The sequence below is a fragment of the Alexandromys fortis genome, unplaced genomic scaffold, assembly GCF_014885135.2.
Source record: "Alexandromys fortis isolate MF-2015 unplaced genomic scaffold, M_Fortis_MF-2015_v1.1 scaffold_92, whole genome shotgun sequence".
Lineage (NCBI taxonomy): Eukaryota > Metazoa > Chordata > Mammalia > Rodentia > Cricetidae > Alexandromys > Alexandromys fortis.
Window position 1 is genome coordinate 734,696 of NW_026067972.1, and position 21,361 is coordinate 756,056.

Below are 21,361 nucleotides of genomic sequence, written 5' to 3' on the forward strand. Positions count from 1 at the left end.
ATTCGCAAAACTGAGCTGGCAGGGTCAGGTCAGGCTGAAGTGAGATTTTTATTGGGCAGGGAGATAGAGTAAAAAAAACTACAGACCTAACCACTTCAGATAAGCTCTCAATGATATGGTGAAAAGGAAGAGTTTATTGAGAGAGTGAGAGATAGGGGCAGGGGGAAACAGAAACAGAATATCCAGAGGCATCTAGAAGAGTCCAGAGCAGAGAGAGAAAGGAGACTGAACATAGCAGACTGGATATGGCCAGAGTTCTCTGTGGGAGGAGGCGGATGGCAGTGGTAGAGAAGAGAAAGCAGAGTGAGAATCGTGCAGAGGGGTGGGGTGTAAAGAGGAGTGAGTAACTAGGAAGAGGGAAGGGTCAGAAGACTGGAGTGGGGGCTTCGAAACGTACAACAAGCACTTGTGATACCGGACGGGCCTGGAATCTAGCATGTGCTGATAGGCAACCACAGTTACATGTCCATGAAGAGCCACGTGTCCCTCCTGCCTGTCATTATGGAAACGACTCCTTTTCGCAGATAGGAACCTGTCTCCCAAGCTCCTGAGGGATGCTGACTTTCATCTAACCAGATATCTTCCTATAGTCCGGGTTGAGTTCATCTCTAGATAGACGAACTGCCTTTGGGACTTTGGGGAATTGGAGTTTCCTCTGAACCTGAGAGGGATGATAAGTAAAGGGCCAAGAACACAGTCAACACTAGTAGCACCTGGTTGTTAGGGGCTGATTAAGATCCCACAGTGGGCCATTGGCTACAAGTGTATTGGCCGAACTCCTTCAATTAGTCAGTTTATAGATAATGTGGAACCAGCCTAAGTGTCGTCAATGGGTAGATGAGTGAGAATGTGTGACACTTGGGTTAATTACGCATGCCGATTTCATTTTCATTGGGTATGTACTTGGAAGTGGGATTGTTCGCGTACAGGGTAGCTCTTAGTTCTTTGAGGAGGCTCCAAACTGGTTTCCATATTCAGTTTTATTTCTGTCAACGTATAGACGGGTTCTCTTCACGCCACATTCTCTCCGGCACTTTTTACTCTTTTGCCTGTTTGATATCAACCATGCTAACAGCAGCGAAGCCATCTCTCATTTTGATTTTTGACTTACACTTCCCTGATTATTAATGATATTGACTATTCTTCGTGTGCCTCTTGGCCATTTGTATGTCTCTTTTGATAAATGTCTATTACAGTCTTTGTGATCATTTTAACAATAGCATTGATTTTCTGACTGTTTCGTTAATTCTTCCTATCATTTATATAACAGCCTCTTATGATGTATGGCTGCAAATGTTTCTTTATCTGTAATTCCTCCTACTGTTGGTTCTTCCATCCCTTCATTTAGTTTACTATGACACCATCTTTGGTATTACTGCTTTTGCCTGTACTTTTTATTAATAGTTTTGTTTATTCCTGAAGTTGTTTAATTAAAATGTTTCTCTCTTACTTTCCTCTCTCAAAATCCTCCTATTTGCCCCTCCTTGTTGTACTTCAAATTTATGGCCTCTTTTTTATTAATTGTTATTGGATATGTATATGTATGTGTATATACTCCTAAATATAATCTGTTAAGTACATATAATGTTGTTTGTGTGTGTGTGTTTTCAGGGCTGACAGGCACTGAACAACCAATGGGTGTACTTTTCCCTGGAGAGGGCCTCAGCTCCTGCACCCTGCTCAACTGCCTGTAGTTCTTTGTGTGGAGCTGAGGATTGTGGGGTTTCCCCCTGCAGTTTGGCACGTTTGTTGTTGTCCTCCTTGTTCAGCTCACTCAAGTTTGGGCAGTCCTGTTGGTAAGGCTTTATGGGTGTAGCTTCCGATGTTGCTAGGAGATACAGTCAAACAACAGAATCCCTGATCCTCTGGCTCCTAGAACCCCCAAGCCATCTTCCACAAGACTGTCTGAGCTTTAGATATAGGAGTGTATTATAGGTTATAGTATACCTTGGGACTTGGTTCTGCAGTTTGATTGGTTGTGGTTCTCTGTAGCAGCCTCTGTCAGTTGCAAAGAGAAGTTTCCTTAATGAAAGGTGAAGACTACACATATCTGTGGATACACAGGCAAATGTTTATAGATCATTGTTAGAATTTATGCTGGTTTAGTACATTAGTGACAGAAGGTTCTCCTCCAATAACCATGGCTTCACTAGTATTGAGTAGTTATTTAGGTTTCCAGTACCAGACATGGTATCCCTCTTGTCAAGCATGTCTTAAGTTCAGAGAGAAAGTTGTTACTCCCAGAGGTCAAAGGAACTTACACTTCAGAAACAGGTCCCAGAGACTCCTGAACTGGAACTGACTTGAACACTCCCACCCTGAGAACTAGTTGTCTTGGAACCAGAAGATACACACAAGCTTCCAAAGGAGAAAAGCAATCAACAGTCCTACCCAGCCATGATGCCCACAAACCACAACAATAAGCAGCATGTCACTATAACTCTATGGATGCAGCAGTAGTGGCATATATACCTTAGTGGTTGCCTGTACTTTGGAGGTCATATTTTTAAGAATCACTGGGGCTGGAGAGATAGTTCAGGAGTTAAGAGTACTGACTTCTCTTCCAGAGGACTCAGATTCAATTCCCAACACCCACATGGTAAAACAACCACATGTAACTCCAATCTTAGGGGATCCAACACCCACTTAAATACTTTCACATGTAAAATATTTAAAAAAAAAACAAATAAAATTCCCAACAATATCACTAACTGAGTGAGTGTTAAATAGCATGTCCTCTATATTTTCTTGTAGTACACTCATAGTTTGAAGAGTTACATTTTAAGTATTTCATACATGTAGAGATAATTTTGTATGCAATGCAATACTAATCTAATTTCAGTCTTCTGCATATACATATACCCAGCCTCCCCAACCCCATTTATTAAGGAGATTGTCTTTTTCCCTATTGTGCGTCCCTGGCACCTTTGTTGAAAATTGGTTGGCTGTAATCCATGGATTTATTTCTGGGCTCTTTATTCTGTTCCTTTGGTCTATATGCCAGTTTTAGGTGCAGTTTGAGGGAGATTTTTCAGTAAGACAATAGGAAGAGGCTCATTGGACTGAAAAAGATGGGCTGTGTCAGATGAACAGAAAAGGAGGTGTTGGAGCCAGGAACAAAGAAGAGGGAAAGCAAAATGTCTCGCATGACAGAAGGGTGGGAAGCAAAGAAGTGCAGAAGTACCGTAGCAGAATAGCAATGATTGCTCTGCAGAAGTCCCGCGGCACTCTGGCTTCTCTCTGTGCTGTCTCAACGCACATATGTAAGTTGGAGACCACGACAATATATGAGCTTCACTACTGAATTGCTATTAATGAAACAGAAAGGCGCTAAGACCTCTAGAAGCTCTGTAAAAGGGTCCCACTGTGGTATTCTGTAGTAGCTGCTCAGCAACTTTAATTCAGGAAATTATTCCTTAGAGGATGGAATAAAGACCAGAAATTTGTAGTCTCATAAACAGTAAATGAGGACATGTGGTTGTATAAAGAACGGTCATTTTATCAGCCATACTGACATGGGGAGATGACAGATAATATTGGAATCGGAGTCGGGGCTATTTTCTGGTCTCTTCTGCATTACTTGTAAGTCATGAAGGAACTCACTTTTGATTTTCTCATTATGGGTCGAAATGTGCCTAGATGAAGAAGTAGTACAATACAATGTGCAGATTGAGAGCCTCTGGAATCAGACGAAGTTTAAAATTTAAGCTTATTGAGTGACTTCTTTTTTTTTTTTTTCGAGACAGGGTTTCTCTGTGGTTTTGGAGCCTGTCCTGGAACTAGCTCTTGTAGACTAGGCTGGTCTCAAACTCACAGAGATCCGCCTGCATCTGCCTCCCAAGTGCTGGGATTAAAGGCGTGCGCCACCATCACCCGGCCTATTGAGTGACTTCTATTGGGAGTATCGTTTAGACTAAAACCTTGGTCTATCGTGTGAAAGCTGAAGATGATAACAGGTTGTTTGTATTTACAGTTGCTGCTCTGTGCTTTCAATTACGTAACCCACATTTAGGCATTATCAGTTTGCTTAATACATGTTGAGTGCTAGATTAGTAGAAGGCACATGCATTGTCATCAATAAAAATAAGTGAACAGGTTAAATCATCTCTAACATGTCAGCTTCTCATCTTCCCATTAGCCTGGACTTCATATTGTTACAGTTAAGAAACTTTGGAAAGCAAGTAGAACGAATAAATAAACAAGTGTTAAGATGCCCAGTATGGCAACAGATATGTGTGTGAACACGTGTAGTGCAAAGATCAGGAAAATTGTTTCTCAGGATGTAAGGGATATGTTCAGTTCTACACTTACTACCAAGATTGTTGGGTGTTGAACACATATCTTTGAACATCACAGGACCCAGGGTGAATATCTTAGGGGGCTTGGAGGATCCAGCTAGCTTTTATGATCAGAACACTGGTACCATAAGGTATCTTGTGTCTCATGAATGAATAATATGCACAGTTGCCTTTTGTAAGTAGCGCACTCGAGATATTGCCGTTGCTGCTATATCTATGGTAAACATCTTATTTGAGCACTCCACGGGTATCAGCACTTTGTCTTGTTCTTGTAAGCTGCCACTAGTTGCTTGGCTGAAACTGATCATTATATTTGTGGTGTGCCTTATCTTTAGCTTCTCCGAGGAATCTCTCTAAAAGAAACTGTGTCCTAAAGAAAAATAGGAAATAATACGCTGGCAATAATATGTACCAGAGATAAAGGAACAAGAGATACATAGTGCAAGTTCTTGGGTTCCTGGGTTCATTTCCTTGATCTGATGTTTTCTGGATGTATGGCCTTGGTCAAACTGTTTAAGCATGCCATGCTTCAGATCTAAGATGCTCCCTCCCTCTTTAAAATAGGGGCAATGACTATATGCATTATAGGGTTAAACAAAGTGATGAATTTAAGATTTTGGATCATTGCTGGAATGAAATATCAAATAATCATTAGTTATCATTATTGTTAAAATAACAGAAATAATAAGTAACTCCAGCATTTATGAGATAGAAGACATACAGCCAAAAGACTAAGGAACAGAGGGAAATCGAAAGAAAGATAAAATGAACAAATACCCAGCTTGTGTAAGAAGGTGTGTCACTGGCCTCTTCCCATAAACTCTGACCTGTGGTGGCTGTCCCCAACACACCTGCCCATGGGACAGGATGCAAATTTTCTTGCCCTGTTTTAAGCTTCAAAATCTCTGATTGTGCCATAACTGGCCATAGGAAGAAATAAAGGACTGTAGTCATGGAGACCTTGACCTGGAAGATCAGTACCCACAATGAGGGTATGATCCCATCACACAAAGCCCACATACATCAGTAGTGCATAGAAGCCTGCCATGGTTCATCACACCTATCTCTGCTCACTGCCCTGAAACTGTGGTTCTCCCTAAATGGCTACTGAGATTTGGGAACAGACTGGAGAAAAGTTGGAAACATGAGAGAGAGAGAGAGAGAGAGAGAGAGAGAGAGAGAGAGAGAGAGAGCTAGTCAGACTCCATAGTGTCTCCTTGGAGGGGCAAATAGTAAAGATCTCAGGATTTATGGTCAGAAGGTCTACCTCATACCTTCTTGGTTCTAATGTCATAACACAGAAGCAGCTGTAGATAGTCTATAAATGAATGGGCTTTCTGTGATGCAATAAAACTTTTTTTTTAATTGGATGATTTATGAAAACAGGTGGTAGACCAGATGTGGCCCCATGGGCCACAGTTTGCTCCCCCTTAGTCTAGTCATGGACCTGATGCAATAACTCAAGTTGTCAGAAGGACCTGAGCTAAGACTCATAAAAATTAAATGTGATGCCATGCCAAAGAATGTTGGTGTCTAGAGGTAAGCTGACCTAACCAAAGGGGTTTTGGACTGAAGGTGAAGGGAGAGACAGTGACAGATTACCTCTAAATGGAGAAACCAGCTTTTGTGAAGAAAATACAAACAATACATAAAAGAAAACCGGATAATAAGAAGCATTTGCATTCACATTAGGAAAGCACTAAAAAGGGCTCAGAAACAATACTTTTTGCCTCATTTTTCTGTATTCTAGTTTAGACAATGTAGCAGGAATGAATATGTATCCTGATTTCTCAGAAACAGCCTTCGTGTGTTCTTGTACCTGTGTAATTATCGCCAGGGTCCTACATAGTAGACAGCTTCCCTTCATTTGAAATGTATGTTATAAAACCAAAATCACAAAAAACACATGATTTTAAAATTGTAGCATAATTAGTTATGTGTCATTTCACTTTTCACAGAAAACTTGAACACTGATGCACATGTAAACACAGACATGTGCCTACATAAGGGCAAATATGAGCTCCAGATCAGAGCTGGAGTACAATCCAGCCTTATTCCCTTGATCAAGTCTTGGGTACTGTGCTAAATCTGCCTACATCTCAACTACTCAGACACAATAATAAATCATGAAAAGAGCCATCTCTGCCCTCTGTAGTCCATCAGTGCCTGAGGCAGGTAAGAGCAGAAGAGCTGTCCCTGTCCCCCACCAGCTACAAGTCTCAGGAGAACAGGCCCTGCACCTCATCTGAGCAGCACAATAGAGCCAAACTTGTTGGCAAAAGTATAAGTGAGTCAGCCCCAAAGTTATATGAGAGAGCTGCCCCCATCACCCACCTGTCTTGTGGCTACATGGGGATTTAACCACCACCCATCCACACCTGAGGCAGGTTAGAGAGCTGGCCCTGGGGCCATAGAGCAGAACTGGCCCTGCACCTCACCTAGGAAGCACAAAAGAGACAAACCTGTTAGCAGAGGTGTGGGTGAACTAGCCCCAAAGTTGTGAACATGGGAGAGTCATCTCCACTTCTCATCTGTGATGGTGTGGGTAGGGGAGAGATGTACCCTCTTGCCTCCTACCCCTTACTGCCTATGACAAATGAGCAAGCTGGTCCTCTCTGTTGCCAGCTGTAGCACTCAGGGAAAGTAGACTGCACCTCGCCTGGGTAGAATAGTAGAGATGACCCTGTTTGTGGAGGTGGAGGTGAGCCAGCTCTGAAGCTGTGAACAGGAGAGAGCTGTCCCGTTACTCATCTATCATGTGGCATCAAGGGTGAAGGAAAGATGCCCTCCCTAGCTTGTTCATCAATGCCTGAGGCAAGTGGAAGAGTCATCTCTGAGGTCAGAGGAGTGGGAGAGCTGTCCCTGCCCCTCATCAGCTGTGGTGGTAGGGAGAGGGCCTCTACTCCTCACCTGGACAGCATGGTACAGCTAGCAGCCCTGAAGGTAGAGGTTTAGGAGAACCGCCCCTGAGGGCCTGAAAGCAGGACAGCCGGCCCAGCTCCTTGCTCATCTCTCTCCCAGGGGTGAGCTAGCCAAGGTAATGCTAGAGAGATCACCCTGATGGTAAAGACAGGGGAGAGCTAGCAGGTTAACCAATCCTGTAACTACTCTGGCTCAGACCAGGGTTATATGTTGGCCCACCGCAACATCCTCCCCATCTCGGAAATTCTGGAGCATGGGATGGGGGTGGAGTCCATCCTGGGGACCCAGGGCTACAGGATCTCCAGGACAAAGGACAGCAACAGAATGTCCAGGAAGAGTCCCAGCAAGGGTCGAGCATGGATGATGTGGCAGAGATCAGGAATCTTGGACCAGACCAATGATTCTTTGTGATGAACGCATACATGTTAAAATGTATGAATCAAAGGTTTTTCTGTGAGACTCCCTGTGTCAGGCTGCAGCTTCCATGATGAGATTTTCCGTTTCTCCATTTTTTTTCCTTTTTTCTTTAATTTTTTTTATTCTGAATGGGGGGATGGATGGCATCAGGAGGCATGATGTGAAAGACACAAAGAATAAATACAAAAAGTTTAAAAGAAAATAAGGAGTCCTTAGGGAAAATTCTGAGGACTGGGAAAGCTGGGTCATGCGCTAGTTCTAATTGACTCTACACTGATTTGGACATGGCTGAAATAGCTTATATCCCCACAAGCACTATCTAAGGGAACCTTTCCCATCCTTGTTAGTGTTTGTTCTCTCTTGATGGTTGGGGTGAGACAAAATTGTTGTGTGCTTTTATTTGTATTTCTCTGATGGCCAATGATGTTAGTAAAGTTTGCCAAGTACCAAAAACAAAAAGAAAAAGAAAAGAAAACAGTAATTTTGATACATGTATTGTTTTATTTCTGTCATTTTATATACAAATAGGATAATTGGATGGGGGATGCAAAGTCACACTTCATATGCAAAAAATATGACTAAGAGAGACTTCCTTGTCACTGAAGACATTCAAACAAATACAACATCATTTTGTAGCGATGTTGGAAGTAAATTATTGCTCTTCCAAGACTTGTCCGTTGTTGATAGAAAAAAATCACAGATTCTAATCTAAACCTAATGAGTTGAATAAAAATCTTCATTTTTAAGAAATGGCACTAGATACAATCTTTATAATGAATTTAGGCATTAGTGGATAACAAGAGTATGTAGATCAGCTGGAGGCAGAGGCAGGCAGAGTTCAAAGCCAAACTGGTCTACAAGAGCTAGTGCAAGGACAGGCTCCAAAGCTGAAGAGAAACCCTGTCTCAAAAAAACAAGAAAAAAAAATCATACCTAGTATCGCTCCTTTACACAGATGATAAATGGGCTGAGAAAGAAATCAGAGAAACATCATCCTTCACAGTAGCCACAAATAGCATAAAATATCTCTGAGTAACTCTAACCAAACAAATGGAAGACTTGTATGACAAGAATTTTAAATCTTTGGAGAAAGAAACTGAAGAAGACACCAGAAAGTGGAAAGATTTCCCATGCTCTTGGGTAGGTAGAATTAACATTGCAAAAATGGAAATCTTACCAAAAGCAATCTACAGATTCAATGTCCAGCAAAATTCATCACAGACCTTGAAAGAACAATACTCAACTTTATATGGAAAAACAAAAAACACAGGATATCCCAAACAACCGTGTACAATAAAGGAACTTCTAGAGGCATCACCATTCCTGACTTCAAACCCTACTATAGAGCTACAGTGCTGAAAACATCCTGATATTGGCATAAAAACAGACAGGAGGACCAATGGAACCAAATCAAAGATCTGGATATTAGTCCACACACCTTTGAACACATGATTTTTGACAAAGAAGCCAAAAATATCAAATGAAAAAAAGAAACCATATTTAACAAATGGCTCTGGCATAACTGAATATCAACATGTAGAAGAATGAAAATAGATCCATATCTATCACCATTAACAAAACTCTAGTCCAAATGGATCAAAGACCTCAACATAAAGCCAGCCACAATGAACGTCATAGAAGAAAAAGTGGGAAGTATACTTGAATGTATTGGTATAGGACACTACTTCCTAAATATAACCCCAGTGTCACAGACACTGAGAGAAACAATTAATAAATTGGACCTCCTGAAACTATAAAGCTTCTGTAAAGCAAAGGCCACAGTCAACAAGACAAAACGGGAGCCTACAGAATGGAAAAAATCTTCACCAACCCCACATCAGACAGAGGGCTGATGTCCAAAATATACGAAGAAATCAAGAAATGGGTCATCAAAAGAACAATAACCTAATAACAAAAAATGTAGTACGGACCTAAACAGAGAACTCTGAACAGAAGAATATGAAATAACTGAAAGACACTTAAGGAAATGGTCAACATCCTTAGCCATCAGAGAAATGTAAATCAAAACAACTCTGAGATTCCATCTTATAGCTGTAAAAAATGGCGAAGATCAAAAACATCGATGACAATTTATGCTGGAGAGGTTGGGGGTAAAGGAAACACTCCCTCATTGCTGGTGAGAGTTCAAGCTGGTACAACCCCTTTGGATATCAGTACGGCGATTTCTCAGAAAATTAGGAATCAACCTTCCTAAAGACCCAGCAATACCACTTTGGGGTATATATCCAAAGGATGCTTAGATGTACCACAAGGACATGTGCTCAACTATGTTCATAGCAGTATTGTTGTCAAAGCCAGAACCTGGAAACTACCTAATGTCCCTCAAACAAAGAATGTATAAGGAAAATATGGTACATTTACACAATTGTTTACCACACAGCAGAGAAAATTAATGACATCTTGAAATTTGCAGGCAAATGGATGGAGCTAGAAAACATCATATTGAGTAAGGTAACCCAGACCTAGAAAGACAATTATCTTATTAGTCACTCATAAGTGGTTTTTAAACATAAAGCAAAAAAAAAAAAAAAACAGCCTACAAATCACAATCCCAGAGAACCTAGACAACAATGAGGATTCTAAGAGAGACATACGCAGATCTAATCTACATGGGAAGTAGTAAAAGACAAGATCTCCTGAGTAAATTGGGAGCATGGAGACCATGGGAGAGGGTTGAACGGGGGGGGGGGGGGGGAGGCAGGGAGGAGAGCAGAGGAAAATGTACAACTCAATAAAATTATAAAAAAGAGTGTTTAGATCATGCAGAAGCTCCTCTGAACCAGTTCAATATTATAGAATCCTTCGGGTTTAAGTGTATAAAATAATGTCACATGGGAAGGGCTAGAAAATTGAGAGACACCATTCATTTGGGAAAATTAAAAATGGCCCTTTACCCCAGAGTGGAAGGTGCTGTACCAAGCCCAGTGCTTCCTCCCTTTTATAATCATAAGTACTGCTCTCTGGTAGGTGCAAATGGTAGGTCTGGTATGGACCACTCTTCATTGTGATTGCTTTTAAACTGAAGCCTCATATTCACCTTGGACACAGGCGCTCATTCCCTGAGCCTGCTCGCATTTGTTGTGAGACGTTTCTCTCCTTCCTGGGAAATGTCTGCCTGGTGCTGGCTCTGTGTGCTGCAGGTGGAGTTAAGTATTCCATTAACACTGAACAACTCACACACAGATAGTTTAACCTTAGATTCTTTCCCCAAGGCTAGAAGAGGTTGGTCCAATAGAAACAGAATTGGGTGAGCTGGTAGAGTAGTTAGTGGAATCTTAAAAGAAATGTTTGTCTCTCTGGGCCTGCCTGGTGGTGGCTGGAATGCAGCTCAAATGCTTTACTCTTTGTAAATCTTTATCCTCTGTCCCTGACTCAAGCTTCCTCACATCCCTGGCTGTCTGAATTATGCACAGGACGGACTACACTGACCCACAGGGATGCATCAATCGCTTCTTAGATCTCATTTATGCTTCTATTATTCTATAGCTGCTGAGAAGCCCACTGTAATTTTCCATTAGAGTATCACACAGGAAAACAGGTTGCCTTGTTCTGAAAGCATGAAAGCAACAATGAAAGGAAACGGATTTTTGGGTTTTTTTGTTTGTTTGTTTGTTTGGTTTTGGTTTTGGTTTTTGGTTTTTCGAGACAGAATTTCCCTGTGGCTTTGGAGCCTGTCCTGGAACTAGCTCTGTAGACCAGGCTGGTCTCGAACTCACAGAGATCCACCTGCCTCTGCCTCCTGAGTGCTGGGATTAAAGGCATGCGCCACCATCGCCTGGCAAGGAAACGGATTTTTAAGAAAAGCAAATGACAAGAGTATGAAAGTTGTCATGCACAAAACACGAGAGGATTTCCTGTTGATAACGATGCTTCTCTCATTATCCCTAAACCTTCCAACACCCCCTCTGTACCAAGCAGTGTACAGCATAAACCCTCGGTGTTAGTTGCACTTCTTGTTTGTGCTTCATTAAGGTTATATTGACAGAAAATGTTGAGCTTGTTCAGTGTGCGGGTTAACTATGATTAACAGGTTGAGTATGGCATCCTGTCATACTCAACAGTAGAGCTTCCAAAGAAATAGTGTTAATAGCCAGGTGATCTAGAGTTCAGGTTACAGATATGACTTTGAGAGTTGTACATTATAGGGTGTCAGCAAACCATGACTAAATAAATTATATTACTGAGAAATTATAGTATTTAAACAAATACAAACACAAGTAATTTGGGTCACGCCCCATAAATGTTCTATTTCTGTGAGAACACCTGTTTTATTAAATATATCTCACAAACAAAATTTATACATTGGGTAACACTGCATAAAAATTTGACATATAGATTATTTAGCTGTTGCAATTATTAGATTTTTTAGTATGGGTCAAAATTAACTCATCTTCAAATATATCAAATTTTCCTATAGTCAGCGAGTTCTTAGTGTGTGAGATATCAATACCTTAAAAGCCTGATTATTTTCATTAAAAAGAATTCTGTGTTGTTGTCTTCCATAGAAGACAATTTCAAAGCATTTTTTTTCTTTTGGCTTTTTGAGACAGGATTTCTCTGTAGCTTTGAAGCCTGTCTTGGAACTAGCTCTTGTAGACCCTGCTGGCCTCAAACTAACAGAGATTCACCTGCCTCTGCTTCCCGAGTGCTGGGATTAAAGGCGTGCGCCACCACCACCTGGCTCCAAATGCTTATTTATTTGCAGTGTTGTTTGAAATTTCATGAGGTTTAGAACGTCCACACAGTCCATTCATGACCCCATCTCCAGGACTTCAGATCAGTATCAGTAAAGTAAAATATGTCAGTATGAAGCAGAACACAGAAGCTGAAAGGCCTTACTGAAACAGTTGAAACAGTGAGGAGAGGAACCACCTCTATAATACTGCTGACACATGAACATGTTTATAATATGACCCAATCCCAGCTCTTTCTTCTCTTTGGCAGACCCACATCAGTGTGTCTCTGCAATTGAGCTGAGGAAGATGCCATGTGCATGCTGTGCCATATCTTTTTTTTATTATTTATTTATTTATTTATTTATTTATTAAAGATTTCTGTCTCTTCCCCACAGCCGCCTCCCCTTTCCCTCCCCCTCCCCCAGTCAAGTCCCCCTCCCTCGTCAGCCCAAAGAGCAATCAGGGTTCCCTGCCCTGTGGGAAGTCCAAGGACCACCCACCTCCATCCAGGTCTAGTAAGGTGAGCATCCACGAAACTGCCTAGTCTCCCACGAAACCAATAGGTACAGTAGGATCAAAAACCCATTGCCATTGTTCTTGAGGTCTCAGTAGTCCAAATCAGGAGCAGAAGGAGAGAGAGCACAAGCAAGGAACTCAGGATCGCGAGGGGTGCACCCATACACTGAGACAATGGGGATGTTCTATCGGGAACTCACCAAGGCCAGCTGACCTGGATCTGAAAAAGCCTGGGTTAAAACCGGTCTCACTGTGCCATATCTTTATTTCCCTCAATGAAGAATGTCTCAGCAGGGGGCTCGGTGCGCTGTCCCCTCCACGTGAGGTCTTGAATCCTGGAAACCTAGGACATTCCTGGCTCTATTCTGCTGTCCCCTCCTCCCTTGTGCCTGCCTCAGGCACTGTTCCGCTTGACAAAATACACAGCATGACTCAGCGCTGCACTCTGCAACTACTTAAAAAAAAAAAAAAAAAAGAAAGAATAATGCACAGCAACACCAGAAGTAAGCTCAATGTATTTAACATGGAATACAGCATCAGGATTAGTAACATGAAATCAAAGTATTCACAGCATTGGGCAAGGTATAGTCTCATTCCAGGATACCATGAACTTAACTTTTGTACAGTTTTAACTACTAAATTTTAATCACAAAGATATGTTTTAGTATTTGATTCTCAGTATGGTATTGTTTGTACATGCCTATTTGGGCATTGCCTCAAGAATTCTGTCTACTAGGGAGCCACCAAGATAACTAAAATAAAGGTGATTGCCACCAAGATGATGAATTGAGTTTGATTCCCAGGACCCACACAGTGAAAGGAGACATGTGACTCCTACAAGTTGTCTCCTGATCTCCACATGTACATCATGGCCTATGTACTCCCCAACCACCCACTCATACACACACACACACATACACACACACTATGTAACTATAGTAACATTCTTGAAAAAAAGAGGAAAAGGTACTAGGTTCTCAATATGAAGCAAAATAGCTGTTCTGTACACTCGGTTTGTCATGCCTATGTATTTCCTTCTGAGGGCAGAACAGGCTTGAGTACAACCAAGCATATGCCAATGTCTGTGTCTGCACACTTTGTTTGCATGCTAGTGCCTTTAGATGTTTAAAATGGGCTCGATCGTTGAATTTTGACTCATAATGGCAAATGAAAATGTTTTAGACAAGTAAGTAAATGAGTGCTGCCTGTTAGAGCCCTTTCTTTTTCTCCCTGGTAGCTCCACCATCCTTCTCAAGGCTTCCGTTTCGGAACTGTCCGGGAAAGCAGTGCTGAGGACTACGTGCGGCAGAGCTTCCCAGAGATGCATGAGTACATGAGAAGGTACAACGTACCCGCCACCCCTGACGGAGTGCAGTATCTGAAGTGAGTGTCAGCCTCTTGGGGCCTAAAAGTTCCGATGATAGAGAAATCATTTGGGGTTTGCCCTTTTTTTTTTTCAATATGGTAGACAAAAATCCCTGGTTCTGTGTTCAGAAATAATACATTCGGGGTCTGTACAGGTGACTCCGTCAATAAAATACTTACTGTACAAGCATGAGGAACCAGATTTGGATCCCCAGCACCTGCTTAAAACTCAAGACACAAACACTCCCAGTGATGAGTGAGTAAAGACAAGAGGATTCCAGGGTCCTGTTGGTTAGTTTGTCTAGCCAAGTCAAGAACTTCAGGTTCAGTGAGAGACCTTGTTTTCAAAGCTAAGGAAAACATGATTGATGAACACAGCACATGTCAGCTTCTTCTAGCCTACACAAGCAGACACACAAAGCTACAAACACATACACATAAGCACACAAAAACACAACCTACATTACCTAGACATAGATCACCAGTTACCTGCACAGCCTGTAGTTTGCGATATATTTGGTAAAGAGCCAATAGGGTCATTAGTGGAGTAGATGGCAAGGGAAGAAAATGTTGGCTTGAACAACAATGCTAAGATGATTAAACACACAGGAAATGTAGCCAAAGGATAAAGTGTCCCAAAGCAACCTTTCCCTTCAAAGTGGATCCCTGAGCCCGTGGAATGCCTCAATTTTTGCCACAAGAAAATGGAAATTTATCTCAGAGATTTCCTGTGGGAAAGAAATAAGATGGAAGGCAGTGACTCCCATGCCTGTATCCTTCCCATCAGAATTTATGAGAAGCAATCAAAGGCAATCATGTTGCCATGACAGATTATCAGAGCCTGTAATTCATTAGAGTCAAATGCCAAGCAGTGCAGTGACGAGTCTGCTGGTCTGGTCTGCCTGCGAGAAGGCACCGAATGGCTTTCAGCTTCTGCAAGAGGGGTGCTCTCTCTCCTACCTGACGGCATCAGGACAAAAAGTGGCATCCAACCTCCTAATAATCCCCACCTTAGTTTCCCATTATCATCAGGAAACCAGTTTCTCCATCTCAATGTTAAAGCTTTCCCAGTGAATAGTAAGTCGCCTCAACTCATTTTTCTAAAAGGAAAGAAAAAAAAAAGAAAAAAAAACCAACAACAACAAAAAAACAACTTTCATAGGCTATAAGGGCTTTGTGTCCCTTGAGAGATCTAGTAAAAGCCCCTTTAGCAATTTTATGGATTTTCAAAACTAGGACTCAGAAAGGCAGGAAGCTGTGTTCTCTTAGGTTCACGAAATTATTTATGACGCTTAAGTGCTACAAAATGACACTTAATTTTCAAAAACATCAAAACATTAGAGTCCCTTTCTGACACACTTTAGAGCCCCATTGCCTTCCAGATTCTCTTCAGTTTTCTTTCCAGACAATTGCCCAGGAGTGAGAGAGAAGACGGGATGTCAGACAGATAGCCAGGGCTCTCAGCTAGCCGTCAGCGGTTGGCAAACAGGACACTACCAGCCGTGTGGCAGGATGAGATGATACTTTCCGGAGTGCCCAGCAGCTTCCCTGCACTCAGAGCTTTTATTTCTCCCAGGGACTCTACCAGAGAAGGCCTTCATCTGATGCCCCGTGTCACAAAAGTAGGACATTTCCTAAAGGGATAAGGTTAACGGTGTCAGAATAGATACAAAAGACAGGATTCTAGCTTCGTGCTGTTTCAGAAACCATAATGAAAGGGTCTTCAGTGACTTAAGAATAATCCAAGGTCCAACTGCACCCATTTTGTAGTCGGTAGGAGGGAGCCAGACAGAAGTACAGAATCTTGAGCCCTGTCCCAATCCAGACTTCCCAGGTGACTCCTTAATTGACATGACCACAGGCAGAGTTTATTGTCAGTGTCTCCTCACTTCTTTCTGGGTCTATCACCACCTTTGGCCTAGTCATTGAGGATGCTCTTAGGCAACACTCCAAGCAACCACAATTTTCATGCTGCCTCACGCCCCCAGCATTCTAGCGTTCTGACCTACAACCTTCAGGGTCATCTACATAGGATGCTCGTTTATTTTACTATGTTAGTGCATGACTGATTTTGTAAAATGTACAATGTAGTTTTCGATGAATGCCTTGAAGACATGATTCTACCACAGAATAAATCAAAGGCTCTGCCAACCACAAAAAATGATTTAGCCAGCCTAGAACTACTAATGACTGGATCACACCAGTTCACCTCCTCCCCAGTGACTCAGGTCCTCTGGAAGTCTGTGAGTTCACTGCTTCTGGCCTTTTTATGGCATAGAAATCAATCAAGGCCAACTAACCTCACTATGCAGTTCAAAACCATGAGGACTTATACAAGGATATCAGTGACGCAGGGCCTCAGGAATTACTGGTTTCAAAACGTGTATATGAACCTCAAGGTTTTTTTTTTTTCTATTTGCCCTAGTTTTAGCAGAGACATTTATGGACTATTTGCGTGTTACTATGAAGTCCTTTTCAAGGTGCATTCTCTTCCTGTGGCAATGAAATTTTGATTAAGGAAACATCTTCAGACTAGATCTTGACTTTATTACCTGGACTCAATTAAGATGCCTCATCGACAACTCCTAGGAAAGAATTCATGCTCCCCGGACCTTTTATGAACTTCCTCTTGCTAGGGATCTGTGTAGTGTTTCCATTTTAGATGATGTTAAACACATCAAAACTAAGTCATTGTAACTTAAGTAAAATAGTCCTGAAAAGAGAGATGCATTCTGCAGTATCTCTTCCACTTCCCGTAAGAATGGGAAAACCATTCGGCGACAGTGCATGCCCAAGAGAGCCATTCATTATGTATTCAGGCAGCATTCACAATTCTTTCCTGGTGGTGAATCTCACCTGTGTCCATGGATATCTTTCTCTTTCAAATGGGTAATAAGCCCTAACTATATTCTCCTCTGATTAGAGGCTACTTTCTTTGTATTACAGTTGCACAGCCTCACTCTGGTTTTAGGAGTGTAAAGACTGAGGCTACATTAAATAAAGAGGTGTTGTTTTGCAAAGCTGCTTAAACAATTCTAATGGTAGCAAAGTCTTTGGGAAACTATGTTAGGGGGAATAAGATGGTGAGAGGAAAGAGGGAAGAAGGAGAGGGAGGATATGATCATTAGTAAAGGGAAACTCTTAAGCAGATTGGGGAGAGAACACAGCAAAGGGGAAGAGAAAGAGAATATGGTTAAACTATTACATGCATGAATAAAAATACCAGCATGAATGAAAGAGGCGGCTCAAGTCTGAACTCTACCTATCACGAGATGGAGGCAGAAGTGAGGATGTTTGAAGTCAGCCTAGAATATGTGGTAAGACTTTGTCGGAAACAGAGCAGGAAGGGAGGAAAAGAAGGAAGAAATTAAGGGGGGTAAGGAGGTTAAGAGGGAGGGGGTAGGAGAGAGAGTGGAGGAAAGAAATTTCACCATGAAACCCATTATTCTTTATAATTAATATACATTAATAAAAAGAGAAGAAAAGGCTTAATTGTATAAATTCTATCCTTCAATGGAAGGGATTTTGGATGGCTAAAAACGAAGAAGTTGCTAGCTGGCTTCCTTTCAAACTCTGCATTCCCTGAAAGGGTTGTCCAGCCTGGAACTAAACATAGTTTTCTGCTAGGCCATATCTACACCCATATTCAAAACAACAAAGAACTCTCATGAAGACACCTAAGGTATTTAATACCAGCTTAAGCCAATTGTCAATTAACTAGTACAAGACTAGTGGACCTAACTTAAATTATTCTGAATTACCTATGAAGTGGTTAAAAAAAAAAAAACAGGGCTCTCTGGAGACAGATTATTAAATTGAACCACTAAGATTTGTTGCATAAGCTTCACCTTCAATTTATTTGATGTTATGCCATGGACTTAAAAGAGACCACAAATTTCTTTTCTCCAAGAACACTAGATTTTTTTCTAAGTATTTCTTTGGTATCTATTCCCAAATATAAAATTATAGTCAATTTCTGAATAACAAAATGGTGATTGTGACAGGAAAAAAAAAACAAAAGTTTCACATCTGAGTCACAAGAATACTTGTCTCCAACACTTAACCAGGTGTGTGGGCTAAATCAAAACACTTCAGATTTCTGAGCCTCATCCCCATCCTCACTCCAGTCCTGATGAATAATTAAATGTATGTAGCACACTGAATGCAGAACTTACCTCAAATTACTTTGATAAATAGTAGAAATCAGCCTTCGCTGTGTGCCTTCCTGTGCAATTAAGAGTTACAGCTGTCTTTGATGTTGGCCTTAGTAGTCAGAAAAGAAGTTGGTAGATAAACCCATGGGGAAGAACATCTGCACACTAGAAAGAATAGAAAGAATGCCTATACCCCTGGTATCTACTCTACAAGTGAATGAGATGACAACAAGGGCCAGCAGCTGGCAAGTATGTGCTGCCCTTGGTATCCAAATTTCTGTTCCCAAATCAAAGCCAACTGTCAGGCTACTCCTTCCTACCCAGTAATGAACCTTTTTTGTTCTTCTTCCTGTTGGTTCTCACTACAGGAACGATCCAGAGAAATTAGATGCCTTCATCATGGACAAAGCCCTTCTGGATTATGAAGTGTCAATAGATGCTGACTGCAAGCTTCTGACTGTGGGGAAACCATTTGCCATCGAAGGTATCAATCATTCTTAGTTCCCTTTTGCCGAAGATGCACTGTTTGCTAAGCTAGCAAGTCACAGGTGCCAGAAGCAGAGAGTGATTCACTGTCCCATGGTCTCATTTTTGACTCATAAGCATTCAGCTACTAAGTTTGTTGACAGTAAAGATTTGTTTTCCATCAACTCAACAAAATTTTATGCGCAAGACTGCTAGAGCAAAAAAAAAATAATAGTTTCCAAAATGACGATTTCAGTTCAGGTATCAGGGAGTGATAGTCACAAGGATTCTAACACCATTTGATGTGAATTTGTGTTTGTGTTTGTTTTGTTTTGTGTGATAGTAAGGACCAAGCCTTGGGCTTTATAGTTACTAGGCAACTACTGTACCATGGATCTGTTCCAACCTCTATCTAACAAGTATTTTTGATGAAGGGTCAAATACCATAATGAATCTGATTTTTAAAAAATAGAAATATGATAGGACTCTGCTTATCTTATATATACATACCCCAGACAATGTCAACCATGTATGGACTTACAGTTCCTGTTTGATGGTGAATCTCATAGGCAGCTGAAGATCATTCTCTTCACATTTTAACGAGCCTATTCTGTGCTCTCCTGTGAGTTTGGACTTGAAACAATCTCATACATTTCTAGAAATACAACTTTGGTCTTGTCTTTGCTGTGATAATTAAAGCCTATGAAAATAGTCCCAATGTTGATGAACTTGAGTCTACTCATTTTATACACAAAAAGACCAAGAAATAATATTATATCATATTTTCATACTCATTAGATGACAATAGTGGAATTATGATCCAAATCTTGTATTACCTAACAAAAGCTATCTGCCAATCTGGAAATAAATAAAGGAAACACCAAATTCTGAGATTTACTACCCTTTGGGAAAAAAAATAAAACCTTTGTCTGAGACCCAGGACTGATTTTTTTTTCCCCACTGACAACAAGTTTTGCTTCCGAATAGTTCAACCCATTAATCAAACTTCAGAATCAAAAAGCATTGTCAGTATTTTCTCTTACTCTGAACAACACTTGATTTGTGGACTGCATCATTTGAACTAGCAAATTCCATACCTCCCAGTTCCCGGTTTCCCCTCCCTGATACTACAAGCTGGTGCTCATACACACTTGTCAGAAAACATGTTGGCATAAAACAATTTCATGGAGTACCAAAGTTTTTATTTCAGAAATCTGTGCTTATTGTGTGTTGGATGCGATGTTTGGATGTTCGCGGGGTTCTAAGACTATCCTGGTTTCAATCTCACAACAGTAGTTGGTCTCTGTCTCCCCTGAACTCATCAGTGGGTTATTTTCTTCAGTCTTTCTTTCTAATTAATGGGAACTAAACAGCTGCTGTCATTTTCTCCAGCCTTTTTAATAGGAACTATAATCTCATCTCCAGGCAAGATGACAGCAATGAAATTCAGGATGTCAGGATGAGAGATAGTTGGTAGTAACACTGTTCTGTTAAAACTAGATTATTAATATATATCATATATACGCACACATATATATGTGTATATGTGCATAGTGTGTATATGAGAGGGAGGGAGAGAGAGAGAGAGAGAGAGAGAGAGAGAGAGAGAGAGAGAGAAAGAACTAGAAAACTCAGTAGCCCATTTAATGTAACAATGGAAAAAATCCATTTTTGAAGCATCTGGGGACACAGAGAGACATTTTATTTATGTCCTAGATGTGTGGGGTAATTGAGGTTCCTTCTACCATTAGTGGTTGCTAACAACACATCATTTGTAGAGGACATAAGAATAAGGGGCTCTATTTTCCACCTTTGTCTCCAGGGAGCAACCCCATCTTGTCAAAAAGTAGTGGTTAAGATGGCTTGTTTGCCTCTGCTGGACCTCCGTGCCAGATGCCACACAATTAACTCCCCACTGGTTTCCTGTTTACACTTCCATCTGTGCTCCTGAGACTGTCTTGTAGTTCTGATCATTCTAGACACTGCTCTGTTCTCAAAGAGAACAAATACAAAATGAGACACTCAAAGAGCAAAAGGAGCAAAGATCTGAGAAGAGCAAGCATGACCATCACTATTGGTCTCCTCTCTGAATGAATGAGATGTGTGATGGTCAGTGCTATCAACTTGACACAGCCTAGAGTCACGGAGATGAGCCTCTAGGCATACTTGTGAAGGATTATTTAGATAGGCTTAAGTGAGATTGAGAGACCCATCCTGACTGTACACAACATCTTTCCATGAGCTGGAGCCCAAGACTGCTCTAAGTTCCTGCAGCCATGACTTTCCCACTATGTTGGACTAGACCCTCAAACTGTGAGCCAAAATTCACCCTTCTTCCTTAAGTAGCTCTCTTGTCTGCTATTAAGTCATAACAACAGGAAAAGTAACTAACACAGAATGCCAATGAGAAAATTTAATAAATACTGCCCCCATGGATGGGTTCACAATCTATACTCAAAAACATGGCAATCAGCTCTCCATCACTGTTACTATTTGACTATTTCAAATTATTTGGGGGGCTCAAGGT

At 41.2% G+C, this 21,361-nt stretch overlaps 1 protein-coding gene across 2 annotated transcripts in view; it reads left to right on the top strand.

The window, feature by feature from the left end:
• Positions 1–21,361, top strand: part of Grin3a (glutamate ionotropic receptor NMDA type subunit 3A) — a 177,842-nt gene that overhangs the window by 108,688 nt on the left and 47,793 nt on the right. For both annotated transcript variants that reach the window (XM_050156108.1, XM_050156109.1), the window contains exons 4-5: positions 14,088–14,233; positions 18,738–18,853. In XM_050156108.1, the coding sequence (XP_050012065.1) occupies positions 14,088–14,233; positions 18,738–18,853 (262 nt within the window). The remainder of the gene's footprint in view (positions 1–14,087; positions 14,234–18,737; positions 18,854–21,361) is intronic.